Source organism: Scyliorhinus torazame, chromosome 19 (assembly GCF_047496885.1).
Source record: "Scyliorhinus torazame isolate Kashiwa2021f chromosome 19, sScyTor2.1, whole genome shotgun sequence".
In the NCBI taxonomy this organism is placed as follows: Eukaryota; Metazoa; Chordata; class Chondrichthyes; order Carcharhiniformes; family Scyliorhinidae; genus Scyliorhinus; species Scyliorhinus torazame.
This window is the reverse complement of record NC_092725.1, coordinates 116,403,855-116,427,527: the sequence shown is the minus strand read 5'-3', so window position 1 is coordinate 116,427,527 and position 23,673 is coordinate 116,403,855. Positions and strand designations below refer to the sequence as shown.

The 23,673-nt window shown below is 46.6% G+C and overlaps 1 protein-coding gene across 1 annotated transcript in view; it reads right to left on the bottom strand.

Moving 5' to 3' along the window:
• Nucleotides 1–7,060: 7,060 nt before the first annotated feature.
• Nucleotides 7,061–23,673, bottom strand: part of cct2 (chaperonin containing TCP1, subunit 2 (beta)) — a 34,492-nt gene continuing 17,879 nt past the window's right edge. The window contains exons 11-16 of the mRNA XM_072485090.1: nt 22,968–23,087; nt 22,093–22,221; nt 15,074–15,177; nt 7,833–7,932; nt 7,578–7,719; nt 7,061–7,293 (exon numbers count right to left, since the gene is read on the bottom strand). Of these exons, the coding sequence (XP_072341191.1) occupies nt 7,263–7,293; nt 7,578–7,719; nt 7,833–7,932; nt 15,074–15,177; nt 22,093–22,221; nt 22,968–23,087 (626 nt within the window). The 3' untranslated portion in view covers nt 7,061–7,262. The remainder of the gene's footprint in view (nt 7,294–7,577; nt 7,720–7,832; nt 7,933–15,073; nt 15,178–22,092; nt 22,222–22,967; nt 23,088–23,673) is intronic.

The window sequence follows — 23,673 nt, the reverse complement described above, 5'->3', positions numbered from 1 at the left end:
TTTGCTTGGGTGGAGGGACTCAGAGCCGTGAAAGTGGGGGTGTGGGTGAGTGACCTGGTGGAAGATCTGAGGCTGGAGAAGGTCAAGTTTGGCCTGAGGGGGTCAGTTGATGGGTTCGCTCAGAGGTGGAAGCCGTTCATTGACTTCTTGAAGGAGGATTGAGGTGTCAGCAGAGGGGGAAGGGGGTTAAAATGGGGAAGGCCGGACGGGAGGAGGGGGTATAGCGGGGGGCGGGGGGGGGGGGGGGGGGGGAGAGAATGGGTGTTGGTTATTTATTATGTCGCATAATTTTACTGCTGCTTTCATTTGTTTTGTTTATTTATGCAAATTCCTGAATAATATATTTTAAAAAAACATTTGAGACTGCATACTTCTATTCCACTGCCCAATAATTTTGTATCAAAGCATTGTGACAATCAAATGTTCACAAGACTTCCTTATGAACTATATTGGCAATATCTCAACAAGGAAGGGAAGCCAGAGATGGATCATATAAAAAGGGGAGAAGGGTGGAATTTGGAAGCAAATTGGATAATGTACTCAGCAAGTCAGGTAAGCATCGGTGGTGAGGGAAACATATTTTCTGATGATAGGTCATTGATCTGTAATCTTAACTCACTTTGATGCTTCCTGAGCTGCTGAGTATTTTCACCATTTCCTGCTTTTATTATAGATAGGACCTATTGGGGTTTCCTTTACATCTTTTATTCCAAGGGAATGAAATTCTTCAAGGTAAGAGAAAGTTCAGTCAGGCAGAGGCTGGTGGATGGGAACAGTTTGTTGGCCTCCATTCAAGGATGAAGCAGAGAGCCTTCAAGTCATCCTTGTGGGGGATGGAGATGTTGGAAGGATGTGGCATCTGTGTCACAAAAAACTGGTCCAAAAAACTGAATGGTGAGGGGCGTTTTGGATGTAGGGAAGAGATGAAATAGACATTAATCAGGTCTGTGGGGATAAATTTGAAACAATGGGTCTACGAGGGCAGACCCTGTGGATCTTGGGAAGAAGGCAAAGGGGAGCTATGAACAGAAGAAATTGGTAGGCTATTTGGCCCTTCAAGCCTGCTCAGTCATTCATTATGATTCAATACCCTGATCCCACCTCCCCCTCCCCATTTTTAAAGTTGGAGGCCATGGAGGGAAATATTTTGAGGTGAGGTCTGTGACAATTTTGGAAAGGATGGGGTGGTTTGTTGGGGTGGCTGTAGTCTAGGACAGTGTTTTTTTTTTTTTAATTCCCCCAGGACCCACTTTTACCAACCCAGGCCAGCCGATGTTCGCCAACCATCATTATTGCTTACCCTTAATGTGACAGGTGAGCCTGTGTGGTCCTCGCGATCTCACTTGCTTCGTCATTCAATGTTACATTTCTGCTAAGTATTTCAGCTGATGATTTAAGTTCTCGCTGCACCCTTTGAAAAAAATCAAGTGGGTTGTCCTCTAACTCGCCAGTCTTCAAATGCCTTTGAAGATTTGGTATTTAAACTTACATTTGCCAGTACTTCCCTGCATATAACACACATGGGCTTTGCATCCTGATTTTCATTGACACAATAAAGCCATACCTCAGGAAATCATCTTTATACTGCTTTGTTCTTGATTTCAGTTTCCTCGTAATGAGTTGTTCACCAGAGTATAGAATCCTAGAATTTAGTGTAGAAGGAGGCCATTCAGCCCATTGATTCTGCACCGGCCCATGGAAAGAGCACCCTATCTCCATAACCCAGAACCCCACCTAACCTTTTGGACACTAAAGGGCAATCTAGCATGGTCAATTCACTTAACCTAACCTGGGGCTCTATACAGAGTCTGTATACAACAGCACTGCTTAGTCCTACTGTGGACTCTCCTCAGAAGCTCTCCAGCAGATTCGGTTGTGAGCTCCTGGCCTGTTTGTGCCTCTGGCCCTCTCTTCCTTATTACAAAATAATCCATCTTCAGTTCTTCACACAGTCCTGTTGCTTGCTTGTTGGCAGCTACAAAATGGAGGAACCTCCTCCATGATTTTGAGCCCAAAGCATGGTCTTACACGGCACGTGGCGTCAGTGTACATGCTGGGATGGACCTTCTCTCTGCCACTGCCTCTGGCCAGTGTTCATATTGAAAGGCCTGTCACAGCTGGCACTCTTTTAAAAAATTATTTTAAAACTTTATTTCCAAAACCTAATTTGTTCCAAGTTTATGACTTTTCATTACTGAGAATTAAACAATTTCAGTTGAACATGTGCATCCTTACATTGACAAACTTTGTTTTAAATATATTCCTATTTTGGGAGGCACGGTGGTGCAGTGGTTAGCACTGCTGCCTACAGCACTGTGGACCCAGGTTCGATCCCGGCTCTGGGTCAGTCTGTGTGGAGTTTGCACATTCTCCACATGTCTGCATGGGTTTCATCCCCACAACCCAAAGATGTGCAGGGTACATGGATTGGCTATGCTAAACTGCCCCTTAATTAGAAAAAATAATTGGTACTCTAAATTAAAAAATATATATATTTCCATTTCTTTAGAAATTTAAACAAGTATAGAAAAAAGAACAATCTTGTTTATACTTTACAAACTATGATTTTAGAGGAGATGAAGTAACTTGTCATACACACACAATGTCACAATATTTCTTACTGGTTCCACTGCATTGCACTATCTAAATATCAGTCATCTCCTTCTCCATTTTCACCAAAAGCACTGACTTCCTCGTTTCCAGAGAGTAGTGACACAAAGTAATGATGTGGAGATGCCGGCGTTGGACTGGGGTGAGCACAGTAAGAAGTCTTACAACACCAGGTTAAATTCCAACAGGTTTGTTTCGATATCACTAGCTTTCGGAGCGCTGCTCCTTCCTCAGGTGAATGAAGAGGTATGTTCCAGAAACATATATATATATAGACAAATTCAAAGATGCCAGACAATGCTTGGAATGCGAGCATTAGCAGGTGATTAAATCTTTACAGATCCAGAGATGGGGTAACCCCAGGTTAAAGAGGTGTGAATGGTGTCAAGCCAGGACAGTTGGTAGGATTTCGCAGGCCAGATGGTGGGGGATGAATGTAATGCGATATGAATCCCAGGTCCCTGTTGAGGCCACACTCATGTGTGCGGAACTTGGCTATAAGTTTCTGCTCAGCGATTCTGCGTTGCCGCGCCTCCTGAAGGCCGCCTTGGAGAACGCTTACCCGGAGATCAGAGACTGAATGTCCTTGACTGCTGAAGTGTTCCCCGACTGGAAGGGAACATTCCTGCCTGGTGATTGTCGCGCGATGTCCGTTCATTCATTGTCGCAGCGTCTGCATGGTCTCGCCAATGTACCACACTTCGGGACATCCTTTCCTGCAGCGTATGAGGTAGACAACGTTGGCCGAGTCGCATGAGTATGTACCGCGTACCTGGTGGGTGGTGTTCTCACGTGTAATGGTGGTATCCATGTCGATGATCTGGCAGGTCGTGCAGAGATTGCCATGGCAGGGTTGTGTGGTGTCGTGGTCACTGTTCTGAAGGCTGGGTAGTTTGCTGCAAACAATGGTTTGTTTGAGGTTGCGCGGTTGTTTGAAGGCAAGTAGTGGGGGTGTGGGGATGACCTTGGCAAGATGTTCATCTGCATCGACGACATGTTGAAGGCTGTGAAGATGTCGTAGTTTCTCCGCTCTGCTAAAGTACTGGATGACGAAGGGTATTCCGTCGGTTGTGTCCCATGTTTGTCTTCGGAGGTCGGTGCGGTTTTTTGCTGTGGCGCGTTGGAACTGTCGATCGATGAGTCGAGCGCCATATCCCGTTCGTACGAGGGCACCTTTCAACGTCTGTAGATGTCTGTTGTACTTCTCCTCATCTGAGCAGATCCCGTGTATACGGAGAGCTTGTCCATAGGGGATGGCTTCTTTAATGTGTTTAGGGTGGAAGCTGAAGTGGAGCATCCTGAGGTTATCCATGGGCTTGCGGTAAAGCGAACTGCTGAGGCGACTGTCCTTGATGTAGACGAGTGTGTTCAAGAATGCAACTGATTTGAGTGTAGTCAATGCTGAGTCTGATGGTTGGATGGAACTTATTGATGTCATCGTGTAGCTGTTTCAGTGATTCTTCGCCGTGGGTCCAAAGGAAAAAAATGTCATCGATGTATCTGGTGTATAACGTCGGTTGAAAGTCCTGTGCGGTGAGGGAGGTCTTGTTCAAACTTGTGCATGAAGATGTTGGCATCCAGTCGGGGAACACTTCTGCAGTCAAGGGCATTCAGCCTCTGATCGCCGGGTAAGCATTCTCCAAGGTGGCCTTCAGGACGCGCAGCAACGCAGAATCGCTGAGCAGAAACTTACAGCCAAGTTCCGCACACGAGTGTGGCCTCAACCGGGACCTGGGATTCATGTCACATTACATTCATCCCCCACCATCTGGCCTGCAAAATCCTACCAACTGTCCTGGCTTGACACAATTCACACCTCTTTAACCTGGGGTTACCCCATCTCTGGATCTGTAAAGATTTAATCACCTGCTAATGCTCGCATTCCAAGCATTGTCTGGCATCTTTGAATTTGTCTATATATATGTTTCTGGAACATACCTCTTCATTCACCGGAGGAAGGAGCAGTGCTTCGAAAGCTAGTGATATCAAAACAAACCTGTTGGACTTTAACCTGGTGTTGTAAGACTTCTTACTGTACACATAGTGATGACTGTGTAGGTTTCTTCCAGTGTTGACATGTATCAGTTGTATTGACTGTCCTCATTTGATCAGTATTCCTCACTGACAAACCTGGCCTGGCTTCCCTGTCACTGTCCAGTAGCTGGATCCACCCCAGTCAGACTGCTGACCAGTACTTCACCTCATGGGAGTGCAAGCGGACATTGTGCCGGCCGTTAAAAGCTTGACCGCGGAGCCGCAGGTCGCATACTGCTGATGGGTGGCGGGAGATGAGCCAGCCGCACCAGGCCTGACTGGGTCGCTCCTTCCTCGAATGGAGGTCTAATCACCTCTCTGCCTGGCTGAACTTGCTTTCACATTGAGCATCTCCTGACTCCACATAAAAAGTGCTGCTATGGTTATGATGTGGACCCTACCTAGGCTTGCCTTTGTGTGGGAGTTCCAGTCCTCAGTTCCCTCATTTTGTGGCACATTGAAGACTGCTGGTGCTGTTTTCTACTCTCGACTCGAATTGGAAAACATCACGGTTGTCTCCAGTTTCCACCACTCTCTTCACATGCTCCACTACTGATTATTTCCTTTCTCAACAATTGTCTTAATTTCTGAGAATAGGCTACTACCATCTAAGTAAGCCCACTGACTCAATTTGTTGGAAGGAATTTGTCCTATTTGCAATTTGTCACCATTATATCTGTTCAGACGATGTGCTTTCATATCAATACTTCTGCTGTCAGCTTTTTCTCAACTGGTCATTCCATTCCAGTCAAGGCAGAAGCTTCCATAACCACACACACCTCCTTTCATCATTCCAAAGGAATCAATTTCTCTTCAAAACTGTGGTTTATTCATTTCTCTCTGCCCACCCACCACCCTTTCTCACACAAGTACAGCAGATGCAATATCTGCTCTTTTACCTCTTCCCATTATCAAGGGCAGTGAAGTAGGAATTTGTTTTGCTTAGTATACTGTATTCACTGCACGTTATCTCCTCTACTTTGGGGGAGACCAAAAGCAGATTGGATGACTGCTGTGTGGAACATCTTAGATTAATCCACATGTATGACCAGGATCTGTTGGGTCACCTGTCGTTAATTGCAGATTGCGAACCTCTCCCCCATTTTCTAATGACAGATTTTGCTATTCTCATTTACACATTTTTTATTTGTCCTATTTGCATCTCTTATTGCTTGCCATTATTTATTCCCTTTTTTCAGTTCTCCCCCACCGTATTTATAAAATTTGTTACATCTAACTTTTGACAAAAAGGTATTGACCTAATACATGAATAGGTTCTCTTTTCACAGATGTTGCTTGATGAGTATTTCCAGTATTTTCTGTTATTTCAGATTTTTAGCACTTCCAATAATTTGTACATAATCTTCCCAAGTGCGAATACCAGAATTAGTTGTTCAGACTGGAGACCAGCTTATATAAAAACTTTACACTAGTACGGAATGTGGCGACTAGGGGCTTTTCACAGTCACTTCATTGCAGTGTTAATGTCAGCCTACTTGTGACAATAAAGATTATTAAACTTATGTTAACACACCCTGAGAATCCATACCCCCCAAATTAATTTAAAAAATAGCACAGAAAGAACAAAATATTACTTCCCAAGAACCTGACAGAGTTTGAAACGAGAAAGCTGCTTGTTTCACCCTCTCGAGTTTCACTCTGCAGTAATGAATGGCAAATATCCCAGCAGTTGGAAAGTCTGCTTAACATCAAAATATGTCACACCAAAAATATTCACTAAATAATAAAACAGAAGTTCAAAAGCTAAAGGATTCACAGTACAGAAGCAGTCATGTCTATTTGGTTGTTACAACTCCTTAATTGGGGCTTTGTATGCATCTCACTTCCCATAGCCTTCTACTCTTCCTTTGCACATACTGATCCAATTATCTGTTATGTTGTAGTGTAGCCTCAGCCTGAAGCTATCTGTAGTAAAATATTCCATATTTAACAACCTTCATGAACTTCCCCTTTGTATCAATCTGAGTTTACCGTTACTGAATTACCAATTAATAATTAACTGTTCAAAATCTTAACTACTGACAGTAGCTAATAATTTTTGTTCCAAGGGGATAAATTTATGACCAGTTTTGATCACCATTTTTAACCACTGTATAATTCCAGCAAATCTTTTCATTGCTATATCATTCTTCCTCCAGAGGATGTCCACAGCTACATAGAATACGTGACACTGGCGTAACCAAGACTATGCATAGTAAAATATCTATTGTTTATATTCAATGACCTCATGTATAAAATTAGAATCCCATTCATCTTAGTAACATGTTCTGCCTACACTTACAGCGTCAAAGATTTATGGAAATCTCTCCTGGTGTATTATGAATTTATGGTGGGTTTCGCTGTTCTTATGGGAAAATACAGGTGCTTCAAGATTCAAAGTAAAAAGCATAAGAACTTGTGATGACAAAACTTTAATAAAGACAACCTGAATACAGCCTCATCTACAAGAAATATCATGTAGTCAAACTGAACCAAGACATTTACTTAAATGTACTACAATTTTATTAATACAAATTTTCTATTTTAGTTCTATTGGGTTATGTCCCGTGTTCACTGTTGGCACGAGTCCAAATGTTCTCATTATTGGTGTTCATGGCTTAGCAAGGATGGTGATCAGGAACACGTTTCCTGAAAGAGAGATCACCTATATTACTAATAGACATTAGATTATACTAACCATCACATTGCAGGTAATATATCTGGAGTTAACAGATAAAATACAAAATACAGCAATGCTGCAAACAAGGCAGCACGTGAACACACAAAAAAACTGTGTCCTGCTCAGGAATGTTTAATGAACAGATCAAGTGCGTAGAATGAATAATTAAATTTTAAAAATGCTTAGTCAATGTCTGGTATATATATACATATATATATATATATATATATATATATATATTAGAAAGCTTTACCTTGGTGCTGCTTTAATAATATCATCTACTCGAAGAATCATTTCAGCTGCTTCTGCTGCACTCAACAGTACTTGTCTCTTCACTTGGAAGCTCTCTGTAACACCCATTATTGCCATGTCTCCAATGGTGCCATTGGTCATGTCTAACAATAGAAGTTGCAGATTACTTATTACAGCAAAACACTTTAAATAATATCTCTGAAGTCAATTTAACTGCATTTCAACAAAACTCAAAATGCTCCATTAGGTTGCTTACCTAATCCATATGTTGTTTTTCCTTCGCTATGAGCAGCTCGCAACTGAGCCACTAAATCTGCACTGTCATACCCAGCATTATCAGCTATAATAGTAGGAAGCTTGGGGGGGGGGGGGGGGGGGGGGGGGGGGGGGAGAAGAGAAAGAAAAGCATAAATGCACCATTTAGAGTAACTGGTTCAAATGTAACTTAAAAAAAAGAAACAGAGTAAATTTTATAAATAGTACAACAAATTGAATTATTTTTTTCACAATTTGCAGGATATACGATCCTTTTTGCAGGATAAATAATGAAAATCTAGCAGCAGCATAAGTACAGGAAGGTTGTGTACTTAAACATGGCCAGACACCATACTTAATACCAACAAGAGTCAGCTTGACAGCAGTGTGCTAAAGGCAAGCAGAGGCTTAAAATAGTGACAGGATACAACTGGTGTACCTCTGCCACATTTGATGTGTTCAATTCAGCACCAGTGGTGTAATTTGTGGAACAGGTCATCAGATGTTTATAGCATGCATAGCTAATATACGAGTTGGAAAGAACAAGAATCAAGACCAACACTACAATCTGGAACCACTGATGGGGATGGTTATTGCTAACATATTACTAACTTAACAATTTGTTTTGTCTGGGAGACTAACTTCCCAGTAAATTATTTATCGGTAGATACATTCTAGTTTTACTTGGCAAGTGTGATAAATGTTAAGCATTCAAATAAAAGTATTAACATCTACATTCTTGAGCATATGATACAGTACAGAAGTTGTAACTCAAAGTGATTTTCCTTTCAGAATGAATTTTAACCCAGAATATGATTCAGAGTTGCCTGTAAAACCACGGCACCGAGCACCCGGTTTCAATCCCAGCCCGGATCACTGTCCATGTGGAGTTTCCACATTCTCCCATCATCTCCGTAGGTCTCACCCCCAAAACCAAAAAGATGGGCAAGGTAGGTGAATTGGCCATGCTAAACTGCCTCTTAATTGGAAAAAAGAATTGGGTACTTTAAATTTACATCCAAAAAGATTTGCTGTAAAACATATAAAACGTATAGAATTGAACTGCCCGGACTTCCGGGTGCGGCGATGACCAGCTAAGTCGCACGTTTCGGCAGCTCCCGGTGGAACGGACTTTTGGGCTCTTAATAGGAGCCCCATCGGCAATTTTAACGGCAAATAACACTGTGCGGTAATCCAGAAGGGAATCCCCCCCTGGACACGGATGGAAAAAAGAGAGGAAAGTAGCCGGATTGCGGTGGATCCTCAAGAGCAGCGGCCAGGAAGGCAGGCACAAAGCAAGATGGCGCGGAAGGAGGCAGTTTAATATGGGGCCCTGACCAACAAGAGTTCCTGCGGCGTTGCGTAGATGAACTCAAAAAGGAGATGAAGAAGGAGCTGTTGGCCCCGATATTACAAGCGATTGAGGGGCTAAAGGAGGAGCAAAAGACCCAGGAACAGGAGCTTCGGGTCGTGAAGGCAAAGGCTGCTGAGAATGAGGACGACATACAGGGCCTGGTGGTGAAAACGGAGATCCACGAGGCACAACACAAAAGATGTGTGGAAAGGCTGGAGGTGCTGGAGAACAATGCGAGGAGGAAGAACTTAAGGATTCTTGGTCTTCCCGAAGGTGCAGAAGGGGCGGACGTCGGGGCATATGTGAGCACGATGCTGCATTCGTTAATGGGATCGGAGGCCCCGACGGGTCCGCTGGAGGTGGAGGGAGCCTGTCGGGTTATGGCGCGAAGACCAAGGGCTGGAGAAATTCCTCGAGCAATAGTTGTGAGATTTCTCCGATACAAGGACAGAGAGATGGTCCTCAGATGGGCCAAGAAAACCCGGAACAGTAGGTGGGAGAATGCGGTGATCCGCGTGTATCAAGATTGGAGTGCGAAGGTGGCGAGGAGGGCAAGCTTTAATCGGGCCACGGCGGTGTTGCATAAAAGGAAGGTCAAATTCGGAATGTTGCAATCGGCAAGACTGTGGGTCACACATCTAGGGAAACACCACTATTTCGAAACAGCAGACGAGGCGTGGACATTTATTGTCGAGGAGAAGCTGGAGTGAGCGGGCCAGAAAAAGAACGTTTGGGACAAAAGTGGGGAGGGGGGGGGAATTTGTGGGATGAAGGGGGGGAAAAGGGGGAAGAGAGGACTTCCCAGATTGTTAAACCCGCGACCTTGTAACTTCTCTCTCTTCCCCATGTCGTGGGGGAGGGGGTGAGGGAGGATGAGGAGCTGTGGGCGCCGGCCATTGGGGGCGGGGCCAAAAGGGAAAGCGCGGGCTTTGTTCCCGCGCTATGGTAATCATGGCGGGAACAGGGAAGCAGGAAGGAGGGGGCCTCGCACAGTGTGAGCCGAGGTCACGGGGGGAAGCCGAGGTCGGCCAGAGTTTGCTGACTTCTGGGAGCACCATGGGGGGTGCTATTACGCTAGCTTGGGATCTAGCGGGGGGGGGGGGGGGTTAGCTGGGTTGCTGCTGCTGGGGAGAAGGGGGAGCTGGTATGGGAGGGGGGGGGGGGGGGGCGCCGCCTGGGGGGGGATACAGCTACGTGGGAACCGGGTGAGGAGCTGGATTGAAAAAGGAAATGGCTAGTCGTCAAGGGGGAGGGGTAAAGAGCCCCGCAACCCGGTTGATCACGTGGAATGTGAGGGGGCTGAACGGGCCGATTAAGAGGGCACGGGTACTCGCACACCTAAAGAAACTTAAGGCAGATGTGGTTATGCTTCAGGAGACGCATCTGAAGCTGACAGACCAGGTTAGACTTCGCAAAGGATGGGTGGGGCAGGTGTTTCATTAGGGGCTAGATGCAAAAAACAGGGGGGAGGCCATACCAGTGGGGAAGCTGGTAATGTTTGAGGCAAAGACTATAGTGGCGGATAGTGGGGGCAGATACGTGATGGTGAGTGGCAAATTGCAAGGGGAGGCGGTGGTATTAGTGAACGTGTATGCCCCGAACTGGGATGATGCCAATTTTATGAGGCGTATGTTAGGACGAATCCCGGACCTAGAAGTGGGGAAGTTGGTAATGGGTGGAGACTTTAATACGGTGCTGGACCCAGGGCTGGACAGATCGAGGTCCAGGACAGGAAGGCGGCCGGCTGCAGCTAGGGTGCTTAAGGATTTTATGGTGCAGATGGGAGGAGTAGATCCCTGGAGATTTAGTAGACCTAGGAGTAAGGAGTTTTCGTTTTTCTCCTATGTCCATAAAGTATTTTCACAAATAGATTTTTTTGTTTTGGGAAGGGCACTGATCCCAAAGGTGACGGGGACGGAGTACACGGCTATAGCCATCTCGGATCATGCGCCACACTGGGTGGACCTGGAGATAGGGGAAGAAAAACAACAGCTTCCACCCTGGAGAATGGACGTGGGATTATTGGCAGATGAGGGGGTGTGTTTAAGGGTGAGGGGGTGTATTGAAAGGTACTTGGAAATTAATGATAATGGGGAGGTACAGGTAGGAGTGGTCTGGGAGGCACTGGTTAGAGGGGAGCTGATATCTATTAGGGCACATAAAGGAAAGCAGGAGGGTAGGGAAAGGGAGCGGTTGTTGAAAGAACTGCTGAGGGTGGACAGACAATACGCGGAGGCACCGGAGGAGGGACTATACAGGGAAAGGCAAAGGCTACATGTAGAATTTGACTTGTTGACTACGGGTAAGGCAGAGGCTCAATGGAGGAAGGCACAGGGTGTACAGTACGAATATGGGGAGAAGGCGAGTAGCTTGTTGGCCCACCAACTGAGGAAAAGGGGAGCAGCGAGGGAGATAGGGGGGGGGGGGTGAGAGATGAGGAGGGAGAGATGGACCCGGGAGCGGAGAGAGTGAATGGAGTGTTCAAGGCATTTTATGAAAGATTATATGAAGCGCAGCCCACGGACGGGAAGGAGAGAATGATGTGCTTTCTGGATCAGCTGGAATTTCCTAAGGTGAAGGAACAGGAGAGAGTGGGGCCGGGAGCACAGATTGAGACGGAGGAAGTAGTGAAAGGGATTGGAAGCATGCAGGCGGGGAAGGCCCCGGGACCAGACGGATTCCCAGTTGAATTCTATAAGAAATATTTGGACTTGCTGGCCCTGCTTTAATGAGGCGAGGGAAAGGGGGCAGCTGCCCCCGACTATGTCAGAGGCAACGATATCGCTCCTCCTAAAGAAAGAAAAAGACCCACTGCAATGCAGGTCATACAGGCCCATTTCCCTCCTGAATGTGGATGCTAAGATTCTGGCCAAGGTAATGGCAATGAGGATAGAGGATTGTGTCCCGGGGGTGGTCCATGAGGACCAAACTGGGTTTGTGAAGGGGAGACAGCTAAATACAAATATACGGAGGCTGCTAGGGGTAATGATGATGCCCCCACCAGAGGGGGAAGTGGAGATAGAGGTGGCGATGGATGCCGAGAAAGCATTTGATAGAGTGGAGTGGGATTATTTGTGGGAGGTGTTGAGGAGATTTGGCTTTGGAGATGAGTATATTAGATGGGTACAGCTGCTGTATAGGGCCCCGATGGCGAGCGTGGGCATGAATGGACGGGGGTCTGACTATTTTCGGCTCCATAGAGGGACGAGGCAGGGATGTCCTCTGTCCCCGTTATTGTTTGCATTGGCGATTGAACCCCTGGCCATGGCACTGAGGGGTTCCAGGAAGTGGAGGGGGGTACTTGGGGGGGGGGGCAGGGAGGAAGAAGAACACCGGGTATCTCTGTATGCAGATGATTTGTTGCTATATGTGGCGGACCCGGCGGAGGGGATGCCAGAGATAATGCGGATACTTGGGGATTTTTCAGGGTATAAACTGAACATGGGGAAAAGGGAGTTATTTGTGGTGCATCCGGGAAGCAGAGCAGAGAGATAGAGGATTTACCGTTGAGGAAGGTAACAAGGGACTTCCGGCACCTGGGGATCCAGATAGCCAAGAATTGGGGTACATTACATAGGCTTAATTTAACATGGTTGGTGGAACAGATGGAGGAGGATTTCAAGAGATGGGACATGGTGTCCCTGTCATTGGCAGGTAGGGTGCAGGCGGTTAAAATGGTGGTCCTCCCGGGATTCCTTTTTGTGTTCCAGTGCTTCCCGGTGGTGATCACGAAGGCTTTTTTCAAAAGAATTGAGAAGAGCATTATGAGTTTTGTGTGGGCTGGGAAGACCCCGAGAGTGAGGCGGGGATTCTTGCAGCGTAGTAGGGACAGGGGGGGGGCTGGCACTACCGAGCCTAAGTGAGTACTACTGGGCCGCCAATGTTTCAATGGTGTGTAAGTGGATGGGAGAAGGGGAGGGAGCGGCGTGGAAGAGATTGGAGAGGGCGTCCTGCAGGGGGACTAGCCTGCAGGCAATGGTGACGGCGTTGTTGCCGTTCTCACCAAAGAAATACACCACAAGCCCGGTGGTGGTGGCTACATTGAAAATTTGGGGGCAGTGGAGACAGCATAGGGGAGGGACGGGAGCTTCGGTGCGGTCCCCGATAAGAAACAATCATAGGTTCGTTCTGGGGAGAATGGATGGGGGATTTGGAGCATGGCAAAGAGCTGGGGTAGTACAACTAAGAGATCTATTTGTAAATGGGACGTTTGCGAGTCTGGGAGCGCTGACGGAGAAATATGGGTTGCCACAAGGGAATGCATTTCGGTATATGCAATTGAGGGCTTTTGCGAGGCAACAGGTGAGGGAATTCCCCCAGCTCCCGACGCAGGAAGTACAGGATAGAGTGATCTCAGAGACATGGGTGGAGGACGGTAAGGTGGTGGACATATACAGGGAGATGAGGGACGAGGGGGAGATCATGGTAGATGAGCTGAAAGGGAAATGGGAAGAACTGGGGGAGGAGATTGAGGAGGGGCTGTGGGCTGATGCCCTACGTAGGGTAAACCCATCGTCCTCGTGTGCCAGGCTAAGCCTGATACAATTTAAGGTGCTACACAGGGCGCATATGACTGGAGCACGGCTTAGTAAATTTTTTGGGGTAGAGGATAGGTGTGCGAGATGCTCGAGAGGCCCAGCGAATCACACCCAAATGTTCTGGTCATGCCCGGCACTACAGGGGTTCTGGGTGGGGGTGGCAAAGGTGCTTTCGAAGGTGGTGCGGGTCCGGGTCGAACCAAGCTGGGGGTTGGCTATATTTGGGGTTGCAGAAGAGCCGGGAGTGCAGGAGGCGAGAGAGGCTGATGTTTTGGCCTTTGCGTCCCTAGTAGCCCGGCGCAGGATATTGTTAATGTGGAAGGAAGCCAAACCCCCGGGGGTGGAGACCTGGATAAACGATATGGCAGGGTTCATAAAGTTAGAACGGATTAAGTTCGTGTTAAGGGGTTCGGCTCAGGGGTTCACCAGGCGGTGGCAACCGTTCGTCGACTACCTCACAGAAAGATAGAGGGAATGGAAAAGAAGTAGATAACAGCAGCAACCCAGGGGGGAGGAATCGGACGGACTCTCAGGGATGTTATTGTATATGTATAGGTATTTGGTATATGTAATTGTATATTGGATTGTTGGATTGTATTTTTGGAGTGTATTTATTTTGGACAAGGCAGTTGCCATTTAGTTTTGTTTTTGTTTATATATTACTTATTTATTTGTTTAAAACTGGCCACGGTTATTTATATTGCTTTATTGTTGTGTAAAAGAAACACTACGTATTGTTATGTTTGGCCAAAAAACTTGAATAAAATATATTTATTAAAAAAAAATTGAGCTGCCCATTAAAGAAGGCCTTTTCTTTGCTCATGTTGCACAGCAGCAAATTCAGCAGGATAAGAGGAACATTAAACTTGTTTGGATATGTATGGCCAAATGGTACCCCAGTATGGATATGTACGGCCAAATGGTGCCCAGTATGGATATGTATGGTCAAACAGTACCAACCCCATTTCTGGCGTAGGTGAAACATGCTGCTGGCAAAATCTTACACGATTCATTGGAACATGATTGTTTGCAAGTTGTGTTTTAGAAACCTCCAGTTACTAAGGAGCCAAGTGGATGACTGCTGCCAAGATCATCTCTCAGTAGTTGTAGTAGCAAACTCCATTTAGTAACACTTTAGTAACTGTCATGATGGAACAATAATTTTAAAAAGCTGAAACAACTATCACAGGACAGTCAAATTAAGTAACTATTGACTACAAAATTGTTCATTTTTTAAATTATATAGTTCTGCACATAGAACAAAGCATTAAAAGTTAACTTTACATTGAGAAGGGAAGGCGCCAAGCTGGGACTGTGGGAAGGGGAAAGTAATCATGTAATGAAACTTACCATTCCCAGCGCTTTAGCAAATGACTCCATTGCTACAGCTTCTTTCCCTGGTGTTCTAACAGCAAATTCAGCTACAGCTTGTGCCATTAACATTTCTGAGCAGCCTGCAGAAAGGTAAAAGTCCTATCAGAAAGGTAAATATTGTTTTGCACGATCGAAAATCTAGAACATTAAAATTGCACCCATCAAACAGGTGATCTTTCTGAGCATCCCTTCTCTTGAGAGCCCTGCTGATTTGAGACAGACTTGGTGGGTCAGGTGCAGGACATGCCAACTCAACTTAAATTGTCAGCTTCCACATTGTTATTCACCATTAAATTAAATGTTTGTTTTTTTTATTAAATATTTTATTGAAAATTTTTGGTCAACCAACACAGTACATTGTGCATCCTTTACACAATATTATAACAACACAAATAACAATGACCTATTTTATAAACAAAAAATGAATAAATAATAAATAACAAAAATGAAAACTAGCCCTAATTGGCAACTGCCTTGTCACAAGTAACACTCTCCAAAAATATAATTTAACAGTCCAATATATAATTATCTGTAGCAACGACCTACACATACTATACAGTATATATTAACAACCCTGAGAGTCCTTCTGGTTCCTCCTCCCCCCCGATCCTGGGCTGCTGCTGCTGCCTTCTTTTTCCCATTCCGTCTATCTTTCTGCGAGGTATTCGACGAACGGTTGCCACCGCCTGGTGAACCCTTGAGCCGACCCCCTTAGGACGAACTTAATCCGCTCTAGCTTTATAAACCCTGCCATGTCATTTATCCAGGTCTCCACCCCCGGGGGCTTGGCTTCTTTCCACATTAACAATATCCTGCGCCGGGCAACTAGGGACGCAAAGGCCAAAACATCGGCCTCTCTCGCCTCCTGCACAACCCCAAATATAGCCAACCCCCAGCTTGGTTCGACCCGGACTCCTACTACTTTTGAAAGCACCTTTGTCACCCCCATCCAAAACCCCTGTAGTGCCGGGCAAGACCAAAACATATGGGTATGATTCGCTGGGCTTCTCGAGCACCTCGCACACCTATCCTCCACCCCAAAATATTTACTGAGCCGTGCTCCAGTCATATGTGCCCTGTGTAATACCTTAAACTGAATCAGGCTTAGCCTGGCACACGAGGACGACGAGTTTACCCTGCTTAGTGCATCTGCCCACAGCCCCTCCTCGATCTCCTCCCCCAGCTCTTCTTCCCATTTCCCTTTTAGTTCATCTACCATAGTCTCCCCTTCGTCCCTAATTTCCCAATATATATCTGACACCTTACCATCCCCCACCCATGTCTTTGAGATCACTCTGTCCTGCACCTCTTGTGTCGGGAGCTGCGGGAATTCCCTCACCTGTTGCCTCGCAAAAGCCCTCAGTTGCATATACCTGAATGCATTCCCTTGGGGCAACCCATATTTCTCGGTCAGCGCTCCCAGACTCGTGAACTTCCCATCCACAAACAGATCTTTCAGTTGCGTTATTCCTGCTCTTTGCCACATTCCATATCCCCCATCCATTCCCCCCGGGGCAAACCTATGATTGTTTCTTATCGGGGACCCCCCCAAGGCTCCAGTCTTTCCCCTATGCCGTCTCCACTGTCCCCAAATCTTCAGTGTAGCCACCACCACCGGGCTTGTGGTGTAGTTCCTCGGTGAGAACGGCAATGGGGCTGTCACCATAGCCTGTAGGCTAGTCCCCCTACAGGACGCCCTCTCTAATCTCTTCCACGCCGCTCCCTCCTCCTCTCCCATCCACTTACTCACCATTGAAATATTAACGGCCCAATAATACTCACTTAGGCTCGGTAGTGCCAGCCCCCCCCCTATCCCTGCTACGCTGTAAGAATCCCTTCCTCACTCTCGGGGTCTTCCCGGCCCACACAAAACCCACGATGCTCTTTTCAATCCTTTTAAAAAAAGCCTTCGTGATCACCACCGGGAGGCACTGAAACACAAAGAGGAATCTTGGGAGGACCACCATCTTTACCGCCTGCACCCTCCCTGCCAGTGACAGGGATACCATATCCCATCTCTTCAAATCCTCCTCCATCTGTTCCACCAACCGCGTTAAATTTAACCTATGCAATGTGCCCCAATTCTTAGCTATCTGGATCCCCAGGTAACGAAAGTCCCTTGTTACCTTCCTCAACGGTAGGTCCTCTATTTCTCTACTCTGCTCCCCTGGATGCACCACAAACAACTCACTTTTCCCCATGTTCAATTTATACCCTGAAAAATCCCCAAACTCCCCAAGTATCCGCATTATTTCTAGCATCCCCTCCGCCGGGTCCGCCACGTATAGTAGCAAATCGTCCGCATACAAAGATACCCGGTGTTCTTCTCCTCCTCTAAGTACTCCCCTCCACTTCTTGGAACCCCTCAACGCTATCGCCAGGGGCTCAATCGCCAGTGCAAACAATAATGGGGACAGAGGGCATCCCTGCCTTGTCCCTCTATGGAGCCAAAAATATGCAGATCCCCGTCCATTCGTGACCACGCTCACCACTGGGGCCCTATACAACAGCTACACCCATCTAACATACCCCTCTCCAAAACCAAATCTCCTCAACCCCTCCCACAAATAATCCCACTCCACTCTATCAAATGCTTTTTCAGCATCCATCGCCACTACTATCTCCGTTTCTCCCTCTGGTGGGGCCATCATCATTACCCCTAACAACCTCCGTATATTCGTGTTCAGCTGTCTCCCGTTCACAAACCCAGTTTGGTCCTCGTGGACCACCCCCGGGACACATTCTCTATTCTCATTGCCATTACCTTGGCCAGGACCTTGGCATCTACATTTAGGAGGGAAATAGGTCTATAGGACCCGCATTGTAGCGGGTCCTTTTCCTTCTTTAAGAGAAGCGATATCATTGCTTCAGACATAGTCGGGGGCAGTTGTCCCCTTTCCTTTGCCTCATTAAAGGTCCTCGTCAGTACCGGGGCGAGCAAGTCCACATATTTTCTATAGAATTCGACTGGGAATCCATCCGGTCCCGGGGCCTTTCCCGCCTGCATGCTCCTAATTCCTTTCACCACTTCTTCTACCTCGATCTGTGCTCCCAGTCCCACCCTTTCCTGCTCTTCCACCTTGGGAAATTCCAGCCGATCCAAGAAGCCCATCATTCTCTCCCTCCCATCCGGGGGTTGAGCTTCATATAATTTTTTATAAAATGTCTTGAACACTCCATTCACTCTCTCCGCTCCCCGCTCCATCTCTCCTTCCCCATCCCTCACTCCCCCTATTTCCCTCGCTGCTCCCCTTTTCCTCAATTGGTGTGCCAGCAACCTGCTTGCCTTCTCCCCATATTCGTACTGTACACCCTGTGCCTTCCTCCATTGTGCCTCTGCAGTGCCTGTAGTCAGCAAGTCAAATTCTACATGTAGCCTTTGCCTTTCCCTGTACAGTCCCTCCTCCGGTGCTTCCGCATATTGTCTGTCCACCCTCAAAAGTTCTTGCAGCAACCGCTCCCGTTCCTTACTCTCCTGCTTCCCTTTATGTGCCCTTATTGATATCAGCTCCCCTCTAACCACCGCCTTCAACGCCTCCCAGACCACTCCCACCTGGACCTCCCCATTATCATTGAGTTCCAAGTACTTTTCAATGCACCCCCTCACCCTTAGACACACCCCCTCATCTGCCATTAGTCCCACGTCCATTCTCCAGGGTGGGCGCCCTCCTGTTTCCTCCCCTATCTCCAAGTCCACCCAGTGTGGAGCGTGATCCGAAATGGCTATAGCCGTATACTCCGTTCCCCTCACCTTTGGGATCAATGCCCTACCCAGCACAAAAAAGTCTATTCGCGAGTAGACTTTATGGACATAGGAGAAAAACGAGAACTCCTTACTCCTAGGTCTGCTAAATCTCCACGGGTCTACACCTCCCATCTGCTCCATAAAATCTTTAAGTACCTTGGCTGCTGCCGGCCTCCTTCCAGTCCTGGACTTCGACGTATCCAGCCCTGGTTCCAACACCGTATTAAAATCTCCCCCCATTATCAGCTTTCCCATCTCTAGGTCCGGAATGCGTCCTAGCATCCGCCTCATAAAATTGGCATCATCCCAGTTATATACGTTTACCAAAACCACCGTCTCCCCCTGTAGTTTGCCACTCACCATCACGTATCTGCCCCCGTTATCCGCCACTATAGTCTTTGCCTCGAACATTACCCGCTTCCCCACTAATATAGCCACCCCCCTGTTTTTCGCATCTAGCCCCGAATGGAACACCTGCCCCACCCAACCTTTGCGTAGCCTAACCTGGTCTATCAGTTTCAGGTGCGTTTCAGTAACATAACCACATCTGGCTTAAGTTTCTTAAGGTGTGCGAGTACCCGTGCCCTCTTTATCGGCCCATTCAGCCCTCTCACGTTCCATGTGATCAGCCGGGTTGGGGGGCTTCCTACCCCCCCCTTGTCGATTAGCCATCCCCTTTTTCCAGCTCCTCACCCGGTTCCCACGCAGCTGTATCTCCCCCAGGCGGTGCCCCCCCGCCCATACCAGCTCCCCCCTCTCCCCAGCAGCAGCAACCCAGTAATTCCCCCCTCCCACCCCCCCCCGCTAGATCCCCCGCTAGCGTAATTACTCCCCCATGTTGCTCCCAGAAGTCAGCAAACTCTGGCCGACCTCGGCTTCCCCCCGTAACCTCGGCTCGCACCGTGCGACGCCCCCTCCTTCTTGCTTCTCTATTCCCGCCATGATTATCATAGCGCGGGAACCAAGCCCGCGCTTCTCCCTTGGCCCCGCCCCCAATGGCCAACGCCCCATCTCCTCCACCTCCCCCCATCACCACCTGTGGGAGAGAGAAAAGTTACATCGCAGGATTAGTACATAAAACCCCTCTTTGCCCCCCACATTCGCCCCACCACTTTGTTCGAACGTTCTTTTTAATAACCCGCTCATTCCAGTTTTTCTTCCACAATAAAAGTCCACGCCATCCGCTGTCTCAAAGTAGTGGTGCCTCCCTCGATATGTGACCCACAGTCTTGCCGGTTGCAGCATTCCAAATGTTATCTTCTTTTTATGAAGCACCGCCTTGGCCCGATTAAAGCTCGCCCTCCTTCTCGCCACCTCCGCACTCCAGCCTTGATAAACGCGGATCACCGCGTTCTCCCATTTACTGCTCCGAGTTTTCTTCGCCCATCTAAGGACCATTTCTCTATCCTTAAAACGGAGGAATCTCACCACTATGGCTCTGGGAATTTCTCCTGCTCTCGGTCCTCACGCCATCACTCGGCATGCTCCCTCCACCTCCAACGGACCCGCCGGGGCCTACGCTCCCATTAACGAGTGCAGCATCGTGCTCACATAAGCCCCGACGTCCGCTCCCTCCACACCTTCAGGAAGACCAAGAATCCTCAGGTTGTTCCTCCTTGCCTTGTTTTCCAGTGCCTCCAACCTTTCCACACATCGTTTCTGATGTGCCTCCTGCGTCTCCGTCTTCACCACCAGGCCCTGTATGTCGTCCTCATTCTCGGCTGCCTTTGCCTTCACGACCCGAAGCTCCCGCTCCTGGGTCTTTTGTTCCTCCTTTAGCCCTTCGATCGCTTGTAGTATCGGGGCCAACAGCTCTTTCTTCATTTCCTTTTTGATCTCTTCCACACAGCATTTCAAGAACTCTTGTTGTTCAGGGCCCCATGTTAACTGCCACCTTCCGACGCCATCTTGGTTTTTGCTTGCCTTCCTTGCCGCTGTTCTAAAGGATCCACTGCAATCTGGCCACTTTCTCCTCCTTTTTCCATCCGTATCCAGGGGGGATTCCCTTCTGGTTTACCGCACAGTGTTTTTAGCCGTCAAAATTGCCGTTGGGGCTCCTATCAAGAGCCCAAAAGTCCGTTTCACAGGGAGCTGCCGAAACGTGCGACTCAGCTGGTCATCGTCGCACCCGGAAGTCTTAAATTAAATGTTAACCCTTGAAGAATGTCACCATCTCCTTGATGTTGACTCTCACATTTTGCTGTGGTCTATGCTGCACTCAGTCATCCAGGTAAGTCACAACACCAATTTTGTATTCAACTCAAGCTTTCCACTAAAACAGAACTGACTTCTAATCTTTTCATATTTTTAAAATAAAGTTCAGCAGAAAAAGCTTGCATCCTCAATGTTTTAAGGAAACTCCGAAATACTTCATAATTAATGAATTATTTTTGAAATGTTCCTTTGGTTTTGCATTGGCAGACAGAACAACCAATTGGCACACAAGGTTGAGACCAAAATGCTGACCAGGATGAATACTTGCAGTTATATAGCACCATGCCTTTGGGTGATGTCAGCAGGACGTTTAGAGGAGAAAGCCAAGGATGGATGCTTTGGCAACCCCGGAGATTACAGTGTAGAGTGTAAAGGTACATACCAAAAATGGTGCATGGGTTTTATGAAATAAAATAATTGAATAAAGATCTAATCCCACGAATCATACAATATACAGATCCCAGCACTTAATCTGCTCAAGTTTTAATATCAGACAAATAGCACAAACACGTACGATTATCACTATTGTCAATTACAAATTGATTACATGCATCGCCAATTTAATGCAAAAAAACAGTGTTATATACTCATATGGGAACAATTACCTATTGCACAGAACCCCATCCAAGTGGTATCAGAAAAAATGTCAGCCCCTTTGCAAAATTGACTTAATACACTGGCTAATGAACTGGGAACTATTTAATATCCACAAATGATCTTTTTGCCATGTATCATTTCAGTAATGAGTTTAAAAAGAACACCAACACACTAGCATCAACTTCATTAGATTCATACACTGGGTGTTACTAAATTTGTTCAAACAACATTTCAGCATTAAATCAAAAAACTCTCTTTAATCACATCACTTTAAAGCAAGAAAGTTTGTCAGATTCTAGTAGGATTCATATAAACCACCCACAATGCAGGGTGGGCAAAATGACACTCTCCTGTTTCAGAGGTCAATCACTAACTTATCGAAATTTGAACTTCTGAGTGATCAGCAATCCAATGATTAAAGGTACTAAAAAAAACATACCTCCACCATAAACAGTTCTAGTTTCTTTCACTGTCTGAGCAAGTACACAGAGGGCATCATGCAAAGATCGTTCAGCCTCATCGAGAATCTGCTGAGTAGCTCCCCGAAGAACAATGGTACATGCCTCACCTTTAGGATGAGTGGAAAAATGCAAGTGATGTAAGTTAATATGTTCGAATTACTACACACTGTACATTCATTTATCAAGAATCCTTAAAGAAATAAAATAGCACAGGTGGCACGGTGACATAGTGGTTAGCACTGCTGCCTCACAGCACCGAGGACCCGGGTTCGATCCTAGCCCCGGGGTCATTGGCTGCGTGGAGTCTGCCCATTCGCCCCGTGTCTGCGTGGATCTCACCCCACAAGATGTGCAGGGTAGGTGGATTTGCCACGCTAAATTGCCCCCAATGCGAAAAAAATTGGGTACTAATTTTTTTTATTTATTTTTTTTTATAATTTAAATCACATTAATTCTTGAGTATTAAAGGACTTCATAGAATTTTCATAGAATTTACAGTGCAGAAGGAGGCCATTCGGCCCATCGAGTCTGCACCGGCTCTTGGAAAGAGCACCCTACCCAAGCCCACACCACCCTATCCCCATAACCCAATAATCCCACTCAACCAACACTAAGGGCAATTTTGGACACTAAGGGCAATTTAGCATGGCCAATCCACCTAACCTGCACATCTTTGGACTGTGGGAGGAAACCGGAGCACCCGGAGGAAACCCACGCACACACGGGGAGAACGTGCAGACTCCGCACAGACAGTGACCCAGCCGGGAATCGAACCTGGGACCCTGGAGCTGTGAAGCAATTGCACTAACCGCTATGCTACCGTGCTTGTATTAATGTGAGCAAAATCACCTACCTAGCTCTACGCCAGAGAAGCGAAGTAGCTTATCCTCACCAATCATGACTTCTTCAATAAGTTTACAGTGTCCCAGTTTAACCAATTCAGGATGGTCAAAGGTGGAAGTAATTTCACCACCTAAAATTAGTCACAATAAGTTCACTTTATTAGATCAACATTCATTAAGTATCTAAACACATTTTGCACTCTCAACCCTACTGCCACTTTTTTCCATATTTTAAGAAACCTGAAATTAAATAATTTCAAAGTGTAAATAATACAACAGGGTGTTTTACTACAGAAAGTTAGCTGGTGAATGATAGAACTGGAAGAAAACTTTACAGACATTTATTTAATTACACATTACCAGCAAGCAGCTTCTAACCCAACACTCAGTTAGTTTGTTCATTGCAGAATTACCAGTTAATGCCCACCACCTACATAGAATCAAATAAAAAATTATACAATCAACAGTGATTTGCAAATGTTTGCAAAGTTTCAAAAAAATGCAGCACAAAGTCTATATTAAAGGCTGTGTGTGTAAAGGCCTACTGAGCATTAGAAAAGGTGCAAAATGCAGTCCTTTTAATCACAGCATATTTTACAGTCTGGAAACTTTGTTTTCTCTTTGATACTCTCCCACCAAAAGTCAAGGATTTACTCACAACTTCTCAGTGACAGCTGCTTTCAGATCACTAAAACAGAATTTTGTCTTGACCCTCAG